Source organism: Orbilia oligospora, assembly GCF_000225545.1.
Source record: "Orbilia oligospora ATCC 24927 unplaced genomic scaffold scaffold00007, whole genome shotgun sequence".
In the NCBI taxonomy this organism is placed as follows: Eukaryota; Fungi; Ascomycota; class Orbiliomycetes; order Orbiliales; family Orbiliaceae; genus Orbilia; species Orbilia oligospora.
This window is the reverse complement of record NW_011645564.1, coordinates 407455-425271: the sequence shown is the minus strand read 5'-3', so window position 1 is coordinate 425271 and position 17817 is coordinate 407455. Positions and strand designations below refer to the sequence as shown.

General features: G+C 44.0%; 3 protein-coding genes across 3 annotated transcripts; 2 read left to right on the top strand and 1 right to left on the bottom strand.

Annotated features, from left to right (window-relative positions):
• Positions 1-635: 635 nt before the first annotated feature.
• Positions 636-4703, top strand: AOL_s00007g114 (uncharacterized protein; the record flags this gene model as incomplete). The annotated part of the gene is made up of 6 exons (XM_011120015.1): positions 636-740; positions 1111-1316; positions 1413-2800; positions 2858-3612; positions 3682-3954; positions 4038-4703. The coding sequence occupies 6 exons, from the start codon at positions 636-638 to the stop codon at positions 4701-4703; spliced, it is 3393 nt and encodes a 1130-aa protein (XP_011118317.1).
• A 3346-nt stretch (positions 4704-8049) lies between these two features.
• AOL_s00007g113 (uncharacterized protein) lies at positions 8050-10939 on the bottom strand (the record flags this gene model as incomplete). The annotated part of the gene is made up of 4 exons (XM_011120014.1): positions 8050-9312; positions 9397-9487; positions 9561-9975; positions 10075-10939. The coding sequence occupies 4 exons, from the start codon at positions 10937-10939 to the stop codon at positions 8050-8052; spliced, it is 2634 nt and encodes an 877-aa protein (XP_011118316.1).
• Positions 10940-16858: 5919 nt separating this feature from the next.
• AOL_s00007g112 (uncharacterized protein) lies at positions 16859-17817 on the top strand (the record flags this gene model as incomplete). The annotated part of the gene is made up of 4 exons (XM_011120013.1): positions 16859-17068; positions 17135-17418; positions 17487-17700; positions 17758-17817. The coding sequence occupies 4 exons, from the start codon at positions 16859-16861 to the stop codon at positions 17815-17817; spliced, it is 768 nt and encodes a 255-aa protein (XP_011118315.1).

Here is a 17817-nt window from a genome sequence, read left to right as displayed (position 1 = left end):
GTTATCGACCCCCCCTGTAGCTGCCGGCAAGCTGGCTTCTCCCTCTTTTTCGCTTTCCTCTTATATATCGATTGAATTCTTGATCGAATCTATTATCTTTTCGCAACTCATTTTTTTTTTAAGATTTCTGTTTGAAAAAAAGTGGAATCTCAAGGAGAGATGCCTATAGTTATATCACTGATTCAGAAATGGATTTTACTTTTATATATCCAATCGGAATGTTAACATGTTTCTAAGATGATGGGTAGAGACTTTATGGATAGGTTAAGCAATTTACTATAGTTTAGGGGATTTATAATTGAGATACATTGATGAATGGCCATTTACTTTTATACAAATACTTAGAGAGCTATGTTAGTATATTGCGATAGTTGAACATGATATCTTGTCTTGAGCAATTTGAGGGCCGAGGACAATCTGTAGTCCGAAATGCTGTTCGCCAACGCACGTTGAGTGTTGCAGTGCCCAATTAATCTTCCGGAGTCGGGCTAGACGGTCCGTCTCTGATAGCTACCTGTCACCGAGGATACGTACTGGCTATAGCTACCGTATGTCACGCTGAATTGCATTGGCAACCACCAATAACCTGATTCTTTGAAGAAGAAAAAACTGGGAAGAAGATCCTAAGATACATCATGGCTTACAACCTCATTTACCCTCCTAACACTGACAACGACGACAACGACGACATCATCAATACCGATTCGGTCAACCACGAGGTCAAAGATCAATCTACATTGGTAAGTTTACTTAATTCTTTTGTGATAAAGCGTTGTATCTGCACCGGCTTGATGCCGAAGACGGCTGTTGGAACCGACAGCTGGCTAGCTTGGGTGTCCCAAATGGGTGTGCTACCCCACAGTTCGATCGCCTGCATGGGCCACGACAGGGGCCTCCAATGTTTGGCGCCCGGCCTGATATCATACCCCTCTATCTTCTGCCTGGCCGGGGGTGATTTAAAGCAGCCTTTCTACTCCCCCGCAATTTATTTACTCTACCTACTTGAATTGTTTCTACGTCTTACCTCCTGGACATTTTATTTCAAATTGCAGGGGATATCTTCCTACCTACTCTCTCGAATTGATTCCTCAATTGCTAATAACTAGCTAGCACTCTTCTTTAAAACCTCAGAAATCATCCAAGCTGGCTAATAATAGCTGCTGTGGCGGAATGGGCGGAGAAACAAGAGCAATGAGCGGTTCTAGCTACCCTGTGCTGGCTACCCAGCCTAAGGGCCAGCAGATCCGGGATATTTACCGTGATCGATTGCGACAGTTTACCAGCGGTGGACAATACCAGGGCCAGAGTCTACCTGAGTATGTTTTTACCCATTCCGGCCCAACCTGGGCTGATGCTGCTCGGCCATTGCTAGTTATATAAAAAGGGTGTAAAACTGTGCTGACTTGCTGTAGTATGTACGATTCGGACCGCGAGGATGGTCACGATTATGTCCAACTCGAAGTCTGGTCCGTCCCGGGCATGGATCGACCGGCCTTCAAGCAAGCTACCAACGCCACGTATCGTCCGTGCAAGAAAGGAGAATGGTTCGGTCCTTCCTGGTCTACTCACTGGTTCCGTATCCATATCACTGTCCCAGACCGTATGAAAGATAAAGAGAACATTGAATTCCGCTGGGATGCCGATTGCGAATCAATGGTTTGGTCTGCGGACGGCGTCCCCTTACAGGGTCTCACCGGCAGTGGCGAACGTACCAAGTGGCTTATTCCAAAGAACTGGGCTGACGGCCAAAAGCACCTGTTCTATGTTGAATTGGCTTGTAATAAAATGTTTGGAAATACCAATGGTATTCAACCACCAAATATGAACGCGTACTTCAACCTTCACGAGGCGGATATCGTTGTCCCCAACACGGAGGCTCTTGCGTTGTATTATGACTTCTGGATGATCGGGGATGCAGCTAGGGAGTTCCCCGATGGGTCCCCGGAAGCGCATGAAGCGTTGCAGATTGCCAATCGGATCATGAATTGCTTTGTTCTAGGGGAGCAGAGCAGTATTACCAAGGGACGGGATATCGCGGCTGAGTATCTGGGGAAGTTGAGGGATTCGCACAAGGTCTATGAAACTGATAAGAAGCCCGTTGTTTTTGCGACAGGCCATTGTCATATTGATACATGCTGGCTTTGGCCATGGGATGAGACAAAGAGAAAGGTGGCTAGAAGCTGGAGTAGTCAGGTTGAGTTGATGGAGAGGTATCCAGAGCATAGGTTCACTTGCAGTCAAGCGCAACAGTATAAATGGCTGGAGCAATATTATCCACCATTGTACCAGAAAGTCAAAGAGAAGGTTAAGAGCGGACAATTCCATCCTATCGGTGGTAGTTGGGTCGAGCATGATACCAACATGCCAAGCGGAGAGAGTTTAGTTCGACAATTTTTACTCGGACAACGGTTCTTTGAAAGCCATTTCGGTAGCCGGTGCGAGACTTTTTGGTTACCAGATACCTTCGGCTACTCTGCCCAGATCCCCCAGCTTTGTAGACTTGCGGGGATGAGTCGATTTTTTACGCAGAAGCTGAGCTGGAACAATATCAACGAGTTCCCGCATACTACTTTCAATTGGGTTTCATTAGATGGGACGCAGGTTTTGTGCCATATGCCGCCTAGCGAGACCTACACAGCTGATGCGCACTTTGGAGATGTCAAGAGGAGTATGTCACAACATAAGAGTTTGGATCAGGATAATACCAGTTTACTGGTCTTCGGGAAGGGTGATGGTGGCGGTGGACCCACTTCTGAGATGTTAGAGAAGTTGAGGAGGTTGAGAGGGATGTCTGATACTAGTAAGTGTGTTCCTCTATGTCACTAAAAGAAAGGAGACACCGCTGACCTTCGGGTAGTTGGATTGCTTCCACGCGTCCACATGGGCGGTTCCGTCGATGACTTCTTCAGGGCTCTTGAAAAGAAGGTTTCTGAGGGTACCAATTTTGTCACCTGGTATGGTGAACTTTACTTCGAGCTTCACCGCGGTACATATACAACGCAATCTAAGACGAAATGGCATGTTCGTAAGGGAGAATTCCTGCTCCACGATATCGAATATGTTGCTACTCATGCCAGTCTTGCGAATAGGGATTACAAATATCCAAAACAAGAAATCGATGACTTGTGGGAGAATATGTGTCTGTCACATTTCCACGATTGCTTGCCTGGTAGCTCTATCGAGATGGTGTATCAAGACGCAGATAAGATGTTTGATGTTTTCTTTAGTAAAGGCAAGAAGTTGCTCAAAGACGGGCTTAAGGCTTTGGGAGTTTCCGAGGACGAAGAGCAGGGCTGCCGGCCGGTTTCCATCAATACCCATGGATGGGAGAGAGGAGAGATTGCGGCGATTGGCGAAAAATTGACCTTCGTGCAGCATGATGGATTTGGGGCAGGAAAGGTTGTTGCGAATGAGGAGCCCAAGGTTTCCGTGAAAGAAATTGAGACTGGAGTATTTGAGATGAAGAACCAAAGGTTTAAGATCATCATCACAGATGGGTTGATTACTAGCCTTTATGATACCAGGGTTGGTAGGGAGTTGATCCCCGCTGGAAGAAAAGCGAACCAATACGTTATCTTTGATGATAAGCCGTTGTATTGGCAAGCTTGGGATGTAAGTTTTCTCTCCTGTTAATATTCCTCTAACCATTTAGAAGTTGTGATGATTAACGACGGAGTATAGGTGGAAGTCTACCATCTTGACCAACGCAGGGAGCTCACGCCAGACAAGGTTACGATCTTGGAGAACAGTACCAATAGAGTTTCCCTACTCATTGAAACTAAGATTAGCGATTTCAGTTGGCTCAAGTCTACGCTCTCTCTTGATGCGGATATCCTTGCGGGTGCCAGCGTTGAGGACGCGTTGAGTTTGATTAGGGTTGAGTGTGAGGTTGAATGGCATGAGACGATGAAGTTTTTGAAGGTTGAGTTCCCGGTTGATATCAAGAACACTGAGGTCAGTTTTATCTTTCCCCATTTGATATTATGGATTTATTGAGGGAGCGGAATGTTTGCTAATTGCTTGGGTATTATGTTCAGGCGTCTTATGAGTGTCAGTACGGTATCGTCCGTCGGCCAACTCACTACAATACATCATGGGATATGGCGAGATTTGAGGTCTGTTGCCATAAGTGGGCTGACTTGAGCGAATATAACTATGGAGTTGCGATTTTGAATGATTGCAAGTACGGATTCGCAGTTTCAGGAAATACCATGAGGCTCAGTTTGATCCGTGCGCCAAAGGCTCCTGATGCACATGCGGATATGGGAACCCATAAGATTCGATATGCGATTGCACCCCATGAGGGACCATTGGATCACCGCGTGATTCGTGCAGGATATGATCTCAACAATCCGGTTATTGTGGGCTTTACCAAGTCAGAACAAGTTGCGGCCAAGGGCGTTTGGTTGACGGGAGACAAGGGGGTTATATTGGATCATGTCAAACGTGGAGAGGATGACGAAGAATTCGAGAATACTATTGTCAAAAGAAAGGGGAGGAGTGTGGTTGTTAGATTGTTTGATAGTTTGGGAGGTAAGAGCAAAGTTGGGATTAACAGCTCGTGGGAGGTTAAGAAGGTTACGAAGTGCAACCTGTTGGAAGATGATGAGGAGGAAATTGAGGTTGCGAAGAAGGATGGGGTTTGGACTGCAGAAGTTTGGGTCAGGGCTTTTGAAGTTGGGACTTATAGGCTCTGGTTGTAATCGAAGGTATTCATTTTAGTGGATTGTTAGGCTTGGTCCTATGATATTACAGGTACCAACGCTAGGAAATAATTATGGTAGGTAAGTGGGTTATGAATTTTGGGTTTTAACTTTAGTATGAAGTGGACTTTTAGTTTCGTAGTCACCTTCCACTGAGAGGAGGGAGACTACAGCCAATGGAATGGAATCGTGGATTATCATTTTCAATTTTCAATTATCAAATCGACAAATGGCAGTTGAAAACTAGCTCCGTGATGAAAGTGCGATCGTGTCTGACCCAAAAGTCGCTATAATTGCACTCGCATATACATAATACAGCTGTTTTAGTCTCGGGGTCCAATTGCGAATAAATTTATAAATTTATAGTCACATATGTATGCATGTTCAAATTACCAATTTAATTATAAGTTGCAATACTATAGTTCTGGTTTACTGTTATTTGAACATTTCTATTATAGTTAGTCCTAGGCCCAGACCAGTCCTAGGCCTGTCTATTGACCTGCTTTGTTTATTGCATCGACTTGTTTAGTTTTTGAATTGTCTGTCAGCTACTGAACTTCTATTCAATGAATTGCTTTTATACCTACTCGTACCTAGCACATTTAACTACTTAACTAGTAATTACCTAGAATGTTTATTAGTTAAGGGATAAATTGTTTATTTAGTGGCCGTTAGCATACTAATCGGAGAAGGGGCCAACTGCCAGGCTACCGACAACTGAACTTTTAGCTAGTGAGCAGCCTACTTAACTACTAGGCAACCTACCTAGGTGCTATCCCCCGCGCGCCCAGTGGGTAGTTAGTATACTGAACTGCTTACAAAATTACCTATTGGTTGTCAAGCTAGTTAACTACTTATTAGCCAAACTATTAGACAACTCATTCTTGTTAAGCATACTAATAGTCCGGTAGCTTCAATAGTTATATAATCGGGTAGGTGGGTAGTTTACTTACCCGGCTGCTGTTCATTATATTAACAGGCATAGCGATGGTTGATTGGATAGCCAACTGAATAAGCGTATCAGGAACTAGAAAAATGAATATCTAGATAGTTAACTCTAATCTTTAGTATGGATTGCCTTATTATAGGCCTGATAAGATTCTTCCTCTGTAGTTAACTTGACCATTTAACTAGTACTAGTATATGTAAATGTATAGTGACATACGCTTCACGGTAAGCGCTATGCACTAACACCTGTTCCGCGGATTCGGTCCTGGGATCCTTTAGAAAACAATTCGTTAGTTCTACTTTGGATAGAAAAGGAGTGCAGTCAGCGCTATCGCTGATAAACATATCGACGTTTCTTCACGCGTATCATAAAGAGGTAGAACTTAAAATGAGCCAAGGCTGGCTGGCGTTTAAAGACGCAAGACCAAATACTAGACGGAAAATATAATTTGGTTTCGTGCGAAAGGATAAAGTTTGAGGATGTCATCTCGTGCCCAGATTGGCTTCAGGACAAAATTTTACCCCTAACGTGCATACGAATAACGTAACTGGTTTGGAGGCGCGAAGAATCATGATTTTAAACTTCTTCACCGAGGTACTACCAGACCTAGTATAAATTTACATTCCATACCAACTATGACCAACACCCAAAATATGCCCGAAGACTCGTCGTGACCCCACTATACATCCACGAAAATCAATCAAGAGCTTCAGATTCCAGATAACACACCGAGTCTCTTGGGAGACCTGACCTGGTTGCGCTAGCCCCAAGTAATTTATCACGGCAGAGAAGAGTACGCCGTACAATACAATACACGGGCCCCAAGGAGAAGAGTATGACTATAATTTGTACGACGCAGCTATACGATCTAACCACTGAAGATCTCATAAAAGCAAATGAGATAGACTAAATTCCATTGATGGTCTTGGGAGCCCGCCAAGTTTCCTGTCACGATTCGAATTACACTGGTGGCGTTGCTGTTACGTACGCGGACGACCGATGTAGGCACAGTTGGCGTCTTGTGTACCGGAGCTGAGGTCTCATAGTTTTTTAAAGTTCATCTTCTGTTAGGATCATATTCTAGAATGGTCACACTCCATTGCTTTCGTCCTTAGAACACGGGATGATCTCCACTTATTACTCTAGATCGAAGATACCGAGCAGGAGCATCTTTTGCTATCTGCCAGTAGTACTATCGCTTAAGCTTTGGTTATATGTATTAATACGTATTAATCTCCTTTGTTATGATCAAGTGTTCTAGGCAATGCCTCTAGGCTATAGACATACCTAATATAGGTGCCTACTAAGTTCTAATTTAATCAATATCTCCTCATATAGCTATGATTTGCAAAGGGTACGGTCCCTATAGCCCATGGATATGGCTTTAAAATCAAATCCATTAATTACTATGGATATCTCCCACTAATTTGGACAATTTGAGATTTCAATTTACATTTCGAAGATATCCACGTATAAATGGATATAATACAATCACCCGCGGATCTCTGTTTTTGCACCAATTTCCTGATGTTCTTCGGAACTTTATTAAAATATTCCTTTTTCACTCATCACTCATCACTCATCACTGATCTTCTTATAGCTATATATATCAGCATACACATGCACGTCGGCCAGTACTAGAATGCGGCCCTAGAGACATTCTATGTTCTCCATAAGATCCCTCAATTCATACTCTACTCCCTTATTCTCACTTGCGCATAGGTTTATAAGCGCAAGGTTTCCTTCTTTTTCCTTTATTTTATCTTTAGTATAATATTCTCAGGAGGAGTTTGCAATGATTGAGCGACTGGCTTATTCCGTTGATGGGCATCAAAGGCAAAAGTGTTGATCGAACAACACCGACATAAAATACCACACTCAACCGCGTTGCTCTCCTCCTTCCTCAATTGGAGCCCGCACTACAGGCGCACGCATGCCTGAATCGAACAGTCTAATTACCTAAGTGCGTTATAAGTTCTTGAATAGACTAATTGAAGGGAACGAATTAAATCCAGAATCATAGTCCAATATAATTTCATTATTGTGAAAAAGGATATATCTCACCGAAGGGAAGTACTGAAACATGGAAAGTCCTAAATACCTATTAATACTAGCTGACAAATTTGAACTATGAAATGACAACTAGCTACTGCAAATGCAATGCACGTCATGAGCCCCGAGTGCGACTCCTAGAAAAAAAAACCATAAGGCGCAACTTCTGCCTTGTATACACATACCCGCATTGGAATTAAGAAACAGAAAAACAAATACAATGGAGCCTCCTACATATAATCTATGACATGCATGAAACATGCATTCATCAAGGTTGTACAAAAACCAGTACAAACCCTTGCATACTGTCATATCCATTCATGCACGGCCTTTTAGTACTCATTTTTAGGAAGTGTTATTAGTACTTCCAGAACCATTTTTCTTATCCAGTTCTTCCAGTTTGCGCCAGATAGCTGCGAGAGGTGTACCAGCGTGAGTTTTGTGGGAGGGATTGGATTTATGACTCGATTTGCTCGAAAAGTCCTCGTCAGAAGGAGTTTCTTTCGAGGACTTTGGGGCTCTATTGATGCTTTTTTTGTTGTTGCTGGGTGATTGCGGGAGCCCTTTGCTTGGATTTGCCTCTGAATCCTTCGTACTGCGGATAAAAGTTCTAATTCCAGGACCAGTGGAAGTGCTGTTTTGAACAGATCCTCTCCTTAAAGTGAGGTTTTTTGGAGGGATTTGTGGGGGTGGTGGTCTATTTGGGCTTGACGTGATGGTGCTTGTGACAGTGGTTGTTCTTTGAAGGACTGGAGAGTTTGTAGGAGTTGCAGTTGTGGAGGTTGTAGAGGTTGTAGTATCCAACGGCGGAAGTTTTGGTTTACGATGAAGACATAGGCGAAGTACTGGTAGTGGTGAAGGGGGTGGAACAAAGGCTTGAGATTTGGAGAAGGATGAAGGGCAGAGTAGGGCGCTTGGGGAGTTAGGTTCCTCTTGGATGGGGGTGTCCGGGCTTACGGGGCTGTTCTGGGATGTACGGGGCTTTGGGGCGGGGCTACCCGGGATTTTTACGGACGGGGGACAGGGTAGCGGGGCGCTACGTTTTAATTCATAGACTATTGCAGTACCCCGGACGAGGATTTTGGGGGTCGGAGTGCTATAGTATAGTATTGGGGTTATGGGGATTATGATTGCCTTTTCTTCGATGTTTTTTACGGGGATCTGGCCGATGATGAGACCATTATCAGTACGGCGGATTATGGGGAATAGATCGAAGCCTGTGTTTGTGGTATCCGTATTTTCGAATTCCCGGGTTTTAAGGGATGCGAGGGAGATTTTCAACTGGCTTTGAAAGAAGTTCAGAGATACGGCGAGGGCTGAGTACCTTGCTCTAATCGCTGAAATTAAGGTGGTGAGGGTTCTGTAGTTTAGTTTGATTTCTGAGGCCTCAGCCGAATCGAGCTTGAGGGCTTGGGAGACGGGGTCTAGGGTAATCTCATTCTCTGGGGGTGTATTTAGGAAGTGTGGGGAAGGACGGGAGGGACAGGGGAGTGGCTGGAGAATTTTATGCCAAATTTGATATTGGAAGTAGGGGAAGAATATTTCTGAATCCAAAGTTTGGTTTTGGAGACAATGTCTGAAGGAGGAGAGTGCGTTTACGTCGATGTTCTGGTTTTGATGTTAACTTAGTAACGCATATTGAAAGTGTATTTGGGTTTGATAGAAAATAGGGCAGAGGGCCAATATATATACCTTCATGTAGAAGTCGCAGTAGGAAACCCGGAAAGCGATGCCGTTTGAAAGTTTTTCGATGTCTTGAACGATAGTCTTGAATTCCTTGATACTAATACCCCACCGGGTTGTTATATTAGTAATACTACGGATGAGGGACTGAAATTTCTTCAGGAGGGACATACAAAAACCTTTCAAGGTTATCAAAGGCTGTGTTCGGGAGATCAGGCAGATCTTTAAGGTGATTTAGTGAAGCCTCTACGCTTGACGGTGGAGTGTAGCTGCCCCCATCTTGTTCAATGTCACAATACCAGACATTTATATCGATACTACCACGATGTTGGGTAAATTCCCAGACACCAGCACAGTATTTGCAGTTTCTAATAATGTTTTTGACAGTGCTGGCTTCATCTTGGATTATTTTGCATTGTTTGATGGCTTCATCCCGTTCTTGGGAAGTCCTTTTGAGACGGGATTGGAGGTCATGAATCTCGTGGCTTTGGTTTTGAAGTTTGGAATGGATGCTTGTGGTTTCGAGGGCCCGCTCTTCCAGTTTGGCTTGGAGTTGATCTTTTTCGAAGATCAGGTGCGATTTTTGATCTAAATTGCGATTAGTGAAGATAAATAAATATTTAACTATATATGTAAAACTTCGAATTGAGTGTTGATGCAGTCTGATCATACGGGTATGAGGCTTACCTGTAAGGCTCTCGACTTTGGTTTTATGGTTTTGTAGTTTGAGACTCACATCTGCAATTTGGTTTTGAAGGCTCTCGATTTCGACTTTATGACTAGCGTCCGCTTTTTGAATACCAACCAGAGTTGATCTTTCTCGTTCTGAAAGCTCCTTTTGTTGGTTTCTTTCCATATATTTAATTTTCTTTTCCAACTCTGAGATACGATCCTTTAGAACCTGAACCTGCGATGTTGAGATCTCGCCAAGACAGCTTGTAGATATGGCTGGGGACTTCGCAGTATTTCTTGGAATGCGAGTCTTAACAGCTGTGATACTAGAACTTGTTTCGATCTTCGCCTTAAGTTTCTTTTGCATCTCCGAATGCTCTTCCAAGTACCCGTCAACTAGCTTCTCCACATCACTAGCACACTTTGAAATTTCAGAGACTCTATCCCGTAACATTTTCCCATTAACCGCAGTAGTATTAGTATTAGTATTCTCCCAATCTATATCTCTAAACTGTGGCTTAGCACCGTTAGAGCCCAACTTTGCAGTCGGAGATATTTCTTCCGCAGTACTGTATCTACGGCTTCGGCTGTGAGGTGGGGAAGAATAGTTTTTACTAGGTGGTTCAACCGGGGTACTCCAGCGTTGAATACGGGGCTGGGATATCTGTGGATTTTCAGCGGTAGTAGTCGCTAGACGATTATGCTCTTGATAGCTGTTCTGTGGCATGTCTTTGGTTTTGGTACGTGAATGATATGATGGGGTTGGAGTATTGGAAAAATAGTTCAGATGGTCTATAACTTCGTAGGCCGAGACGAATGAAGAGGAAGTCGAGGGAAGAGACTGTGGGGCTCTTTTGGGTTTGCTGGATAGGTTACCCATTGTTTTATTTTATTAATTATTTATCTTTTTTTTTTGGTTTCGAATTTCGTTAATAGATCTGTGACAACTGATCGGTGCGATATTGGCAATTGTTTAACTTTTTCTTGTACAGGATCTTACAGATTTGCGGGGGCAAGCTGGGTCATAGATTTTGGTTTTGAATGCTATGGCACAGTAATTTGGGATCAAGTCAGTCGATCTGACTATTTACTAATTTTTCAAGTCAACGGGAAGGTGCTTTTTAGTGTAAAATTATTTTCTGAAGCGTTCATGATATCGATGGTTAGGGTAGTCTCAATAGCAGCGCATGCCAGGACATTCCATCGTTTCTTGACAAGAAATATCGAAATGTCATGACAAGGCGTATGGTAGCAATGTCACTAAATCAATATTATGCGAAGTGATTTGATACAACTATGTGGCATACGTAACATTGTCATACAGAGCAAACTGCCAGCAGTAATGCTTGTCTGATCACGCAATATCTTTCACTTTTCGAACGTGGAGCTTAATTCAACGTCCATCCACTCAAAAGATAATGTCGATATAGCGAGCTGTAAGATACGAATATAAGGGCTCTATTTGGTGAGATTGATGTGGTTCTATTGTGCTTGTGCAACGACTATTGATACTTAGGATAACGTCGCCTCAGGTTACTCATAATTACTTCTATTATATCATACATACGTGTTCGGAGTGGTTACGCTTGTAGGACTCGAGTTGAGGTTTGTTTGTTTGTTGAATCATCATATGGGAGTTTAGATTAGACTTTTAATTAAACTTTGGTATCGACAGTTTTTCTTTATGCTAAATTCTAGAGTTAGAACGTGGCATTGGTGATATATGGTTGTACAGCCACCAGGCCTATGCTTTCATAGACGGGGATGTGTTTCAGTCGGTGGCGGATGCCGAGAGTATTACAATTAAGATATTCAAGCGTGAGAACTTTATAATTTTTCCTTAAGATTTAAAGGATCCCGTGTACACGTGCTAAGTTTATCGGTACCGATGTGGAACTTAAATTTTTGCGAAGATAAATCCAACTGGAATGATAAATATATTGGCCATGATAAAACTATAGAAATAAATAAGTTCTTGGTTTATTCATGCAGATTTAAGCTTCCCATGGGTATGCTAGCGACAGGGAAGAGAAAATGGGGAACATATATTGCGCATTTCCCCTACCACTGCATCTGTATATCATGATAAGGTGGCCACCGGGCCCGAGATATTGATCTGAGGCATCCTACTAATAACTATCATCTACGGGCCTCTATCTGGGATCGGGGTCTCGAAGCTTCCCACCCATACTATTCCGGGGGACGGTCATTTAAGTAACGAGCATCATAAAACTGAAAACTATGGCATCCAACAGGAACTCTTCCCTGTAGCCGCATTGCGCAAGCCAAAACGGAAGGCTAACTGAGCGAACCAACTACAGATCTTGATGGTCTAGTGTTACAAGAAGACTGTGAATAAAAAAAAAAGTTATTTTGGACAAGCTGCACGTTTCCCTCTCATAACACCCCACGGAGACCGAGACTCAACAACCTGTGACATGAGCATGGCATTTATATGTCGGAACTGCAACGGCTTTTGCCCTGGTGGCGTCTTAATCTCGCTTCCGTTCTCATGAGTCTATGCATGGATGCATGTATAAAGGCATGTGGATGTTATACTTACTTTTATTTATAGGGGTCCAACGGCTGCTCGCCCGCACATACACGTACATGCGGACTCAGAGGTAGTGGAGTAAACGTACAATGAACAGGTAATCCTTGCTCCGAAAAGAAGCCAAAGGAAGTGAGACATCTGTGTCTCAGTTGTTTATTGGTATATAGAAGACCGAATTAACGGTATATCCTGTCGCACTATGTCTACAAGCGTGGGGCAGCGATCGATCGGTGTAATAGGCACTGTTGACAATAGTGCATTGGGCTGCTGATCGTTACGCATGCTCCTCATGCATCTCCAGGGCTCGGTAAATATGCACGATACCGGGGATTCTTTCGCATTTCCCATCCAGTTATATTTGCAATTAAGGTTATAACTGACAGCACTAGAACGCTATCAGTCCACCGAGAACTTGTAACTTAAGACCTCTGGACTTCGGTTGGCGCACACTGGCTTGTGACCTTCCTTGGAGAAAAAAAGAAAGAAAGAATGCGAAAATGCGAGATGCATACTTACAAACGCCCCGCGGAATGTTTCAAATTCTAGGAGCATACGGATAATTCACATTTACCTATGCAATGCTGCATGTTGTGCGCATAAATCTCGAAAAAAAACAAAATGTTGGTGGTGTTGAGCAGCTCCTTGAACTGCCGCTGGTTTCTAGATTGGTTTTCTAAAAATGGTCAGTGATTGGCCCCTGTCGCTTCAAGCACGGGCTTCTAGAAAACTTGCTGTCCTTGAATTCAATGGCAATGGGCGCCACGAAATAGGCAGCAAATTGATCGGTGAGCTTTGACCTAACTTATGCTGGGATTCAATGTTGCCCTTACGTAGATGGGATTATTCTGGTCAAATGAGGGAATTCAGCTCCAAAATTCAGCTCAGGTACCTCGATGTATCGTAGTAGGAACTTTACGCAATCGCAACTCTTTTTATTGGAGCGAATACATTGACATCTAGCAACGATAGCACATCGGCGTCTTTGTCGCGGCCGGGGCTGACATCAACTATCACGAGGAAGCATACGAGATTGTCATCTAAGTCTATAGACTGGTTCCGGTTCTACCGGGTAGGCCCCGATGGCAGAATAGCACCACTTAGTTGTACATGTTGTGATAATAGTCTCCGGACCAAACATATCTCAGGATAGCTCCCATGTTTAGGGAATACGTTTATCAGCCCGCCGTTTAAGTTCACGATCGGGGAAGAGATAAGAATGCTATTTGATCGTGACGCGCGATCGTGTTAGATCCTTTGCCATACATATTATAAGTATGTTCGGCGAAATATGTTCCAATAGTTCCGATTGTTTTCCCAGACAAGTGCTCGTCGGCCCCAAAATATACTCGGAAACACGCTTGAAAAGCGAATTCACATTATCGTTTGATCCCTTAATTAGGTTCTTGGCAAGTCCGAGCCGGACATGCCGGTGTGGATTTCCTCCTGCATTTTCATCGGTTTTGATGGTTGGTTCGTGATCCCTGCAAAAGTTCTGGCAGTTCCGACTTGCTACATCACCACACCTCCTCTGACGATTTTTTCAGAGTAACTTGTGAATACTGAGGAACTATGATACTAGGAAACGCGATAATGATGCTTGGGAAAACTTCCGGTTAGAATCGCTTCCATGAGGCCGCTGTGTAATATTAGACTGACGCTAGGTCGATTTTGTCTGCTGAAGGTAGAGCACAGGGCGGAATTTGAGCTCACAAAGTTGAAAATCTCAATTGCCTATTTGACAATCAGTCTATCCAGCTCGAAGCAAGCATCCCGCTTCAAAAATAACTGTTTGCTAGTACAGACATAGCCTTCTAGAAGGATTCTCGGTGTCACGAAAAAGTTTTCCGGGGCGGAAACTATCGCACCAATGAGTAGACGTCTACCAGATCCCTTCCGGCGCGAAAACAAGTGGAAGAAGACGCCTTAAGTCTCTAGAAGAGCTGGATTATGCATTGAATATACTTTTTGCCGTCGCCGGTTATTCGGAAATCTGCAATGCTTTGACCACGCCTCGTCGTGTTTTGAGCTAACCTGCTAGTCGGGAGGGGCGGAGCCCTTTTTGTGTGTTGACAGTGGTAAATGATAAAACAACACCAAAACCGTTATTGGAACTTCGTCCGTGAAACCCCAGCACTGGGTGTATCAGCTCTAATATAGATCTTTTGTATTGCAGTAGCCCGATCCAACCAGCTGGATCCATGGATCCTGGCTACGCCTCGGGGCTTCCGGTCTATTAGTTAACCCCAAGAAGCCTTAGATCGGCTATAGATTCCTTCAAGTCTGGTGACATCACCTTTACGGTTGTCGGATTCAATCGATTGAGATCTAGCTTCGTCCGGTTTAATTGATAACATTCCAATATGTATAGAATTCGCTTAGATTTTGTGGTATGACATTTTTGCGGGTCGAAGTCACCCCGGCCTTGACTAAGTCGACCGTTGGAAAGCCGTTGACGATTCCTGGAGCTTGAGCGGTATCGGAACATGATTGGATAACAAACCCAGAGTCGGAGTCGCTAGTGACTTGGCAGCGCAAGTACAGCTGAACCTGCTAACTTTGACTTCCGTCCATGGTCAATGAGTCCCGACAAATGACTTATAGATCCACTCCTTGATCTAGCATAACGGGTTTTAGACATATATCTGTCGCGAAAGCGAAGCCCTGCAGGGCTCACATTAAGCGCAAGCTGGCTATCACTCATGCTGGATGCTCGCCAGATTGTAATCTATATGGGTATATGGACTCAGACAATCATGTGCGTTTAAATGACCCTTGCACCACATAATACTTTTTGTACTCGCCGCACGGTTTCGGATAGGGACGAGACTGAAGCGACAACCAAGAGAGAAAAAAAGAATTATCGAGCGCGCGTCGCCATTCCGATTGCCTGAAAGATTCAAAGAATCTTTTGTGAAATTAAGTCTGTACATAATTACCCACAGTAAACAGAGGTCGAGTTCGCCGCCGATTACGCCTAGCGAGATTCGTACTTTCTGTACCGGTAAGAATTTCCTGCTGTGGATATCCTAAACCAGTGTTACGATCAATTGGCACCTGGGGTGAGCTAAGAGCAAACTAATGCGGCCCTCGTCAATCCAATGCACTCGGTGCGCTGTCCGGGTCGTCATGTATGCCAGCGCTCCTGTGCTTCGGGATGACGAACTTCTGTCGAAGCAAAGACCAGTTGCGTCGGCCCCAAACTAGCCAGTTTGGAAACGATTTTTCCTTAACTCTGACTTTCCTGGCGTGCAGAAGGTGGCGATGCCGAAAACGGAAGAAACAGCCAAGCTAACCCTTGCAGCAAACCATTGCAACACCGAGCTTAGCACGTTTCAACGATGCTCAAATTAAGCCTCAGCACCGATAATACCTGAAAGTTTAGGCTTTCCTGTAACCGAATCTTTAAAATTCGATTACGACCTTTTTTCCTAGTTCCGACGGGGGAAATCCCAACGGGGTGGCCTGGGAGGCCTGTTGGCAGAGCTAATTCTAAACTTAGGCGAGTCGTCGTGACAAGACCACCTTTCAGCCCCATGCTAGATTTCTGCCCGGGCCCACCACATACCACACAATCTTTCACCTAATGTTTCTCAAACTAGCCTTTTCCATTGGTTGTTTTCAAGGATGCCAAAAAGTAGAATTTACCAAAGGAGCGCCCAAGTGTCTTCAACTCGACGAATCGACACAAAAAAAAAAGGAAGAAGAAGAAAAAAGTACTACTGTCAACAGTCATGGATAAATCCTTGGTATACGCCTTAGGACTGACTACCACGATGCGATGTGATTCGATAATATGGCAATGCGGCCGGTACGCCCGAATACCTGGTATTCTCCCCGAACTGGCGGGGCCACCCCATTATCTTATATTTGAACGCTATTGGAGCCGTTCAGAGTTATTCTACATCAAAATCCGTTCTGCGATTCTACCCGGGATAAAAATCGATCGCCGAAGTCATTCCATTACTCTGGGCCTTCCCTGTCCAAGCATTAACCTTTCTTTTTTATTTTCTTCAACATCAGGATCAATTTTGTGTGTCAATAAATTTATCTATCTTCGAATTCTTTAGATATAAATATACGCTATCCTGTGAGACTTATTATAATCATCAACCATCGGGAGCTCATCCGCGCTATACCTACAACGAAGAGATAGCATAAAGATTTCCAAACCATCTTAGTCTGGACGCCCTCATACCCCACACTTGACCTTATTTATACCACAGCCTTTCCATCCACTCCGCTTAAATGCAATCCGAATACTTCCTCAACAATCCAGTTCATTATACTGGATACTCTTCTCAATACGACGTCAACTACGGAACTTGTAACGAAGTAGCTTACAGCTCCTCGCCCGAGTGGTTGCACGAACCATCTTGCACATACCCAGCACAGTACTACGATATGTCGACTTCTAGACGAGGAGATACTTACGATGAGATTTGCGAATACTATTGCGTATGTCCTCTAGCTACTTAGGAACAGTTCGACCCGACAACAATATTGACTTTCTACGCGTTCTAGATCGAGCCTGGATGTGGCATAATTCATGGAATCACTTTGCAAGACTATACAGCGGGAAAACTAAGCAAGAATGATGTTCATCGACTTATACAAATCAACACTGGGTTCCGATGTCCGGCACATGAACCGACCTTGACAAGATCCAACGTTCTCGTGCAGTGGGAGATCCCACCGGGGACACCTTTCAGCGAGTCCGTTCAACTTAGTCGGGATACAAAAACGCCAATCCTTTGCCCGGAAAAGGGGTGCGGGCAACATTTCAAGACGAGGAGCGAGTTCAAAAGGTGAGCCGAACCTACCTGCCTATGTCGGTTTGGGAACGTCGGGCTAACACACAATCCTAAAATTCTAGGCATCTTGCTGGGATCTTTCGTCCATTCTATTGTCTACGAGGAAACTGTTGCATCGATGGTGTTCCGTGCCGCAAGGGTTTTGGTAGAATCGAAGAGGTGATCAACCATTTGAGGAATGAGAATGGACAGCACCATGACGCGGTTCGCTACCGACCGGTAGAGGGCTGGGATTTCCGCCGAAAGACACAGGAGGAAACACAGGAAGTTCTCGATGTAAGTAGTAATCATTTTAATTCCCTGCTATACGATGTACTGACATTTTGTCTTTAGTCTCTCGATGTGATTCCTTCTGAGGAGCTTTATTCTTGGTACGGTCTATCTCGATACTAG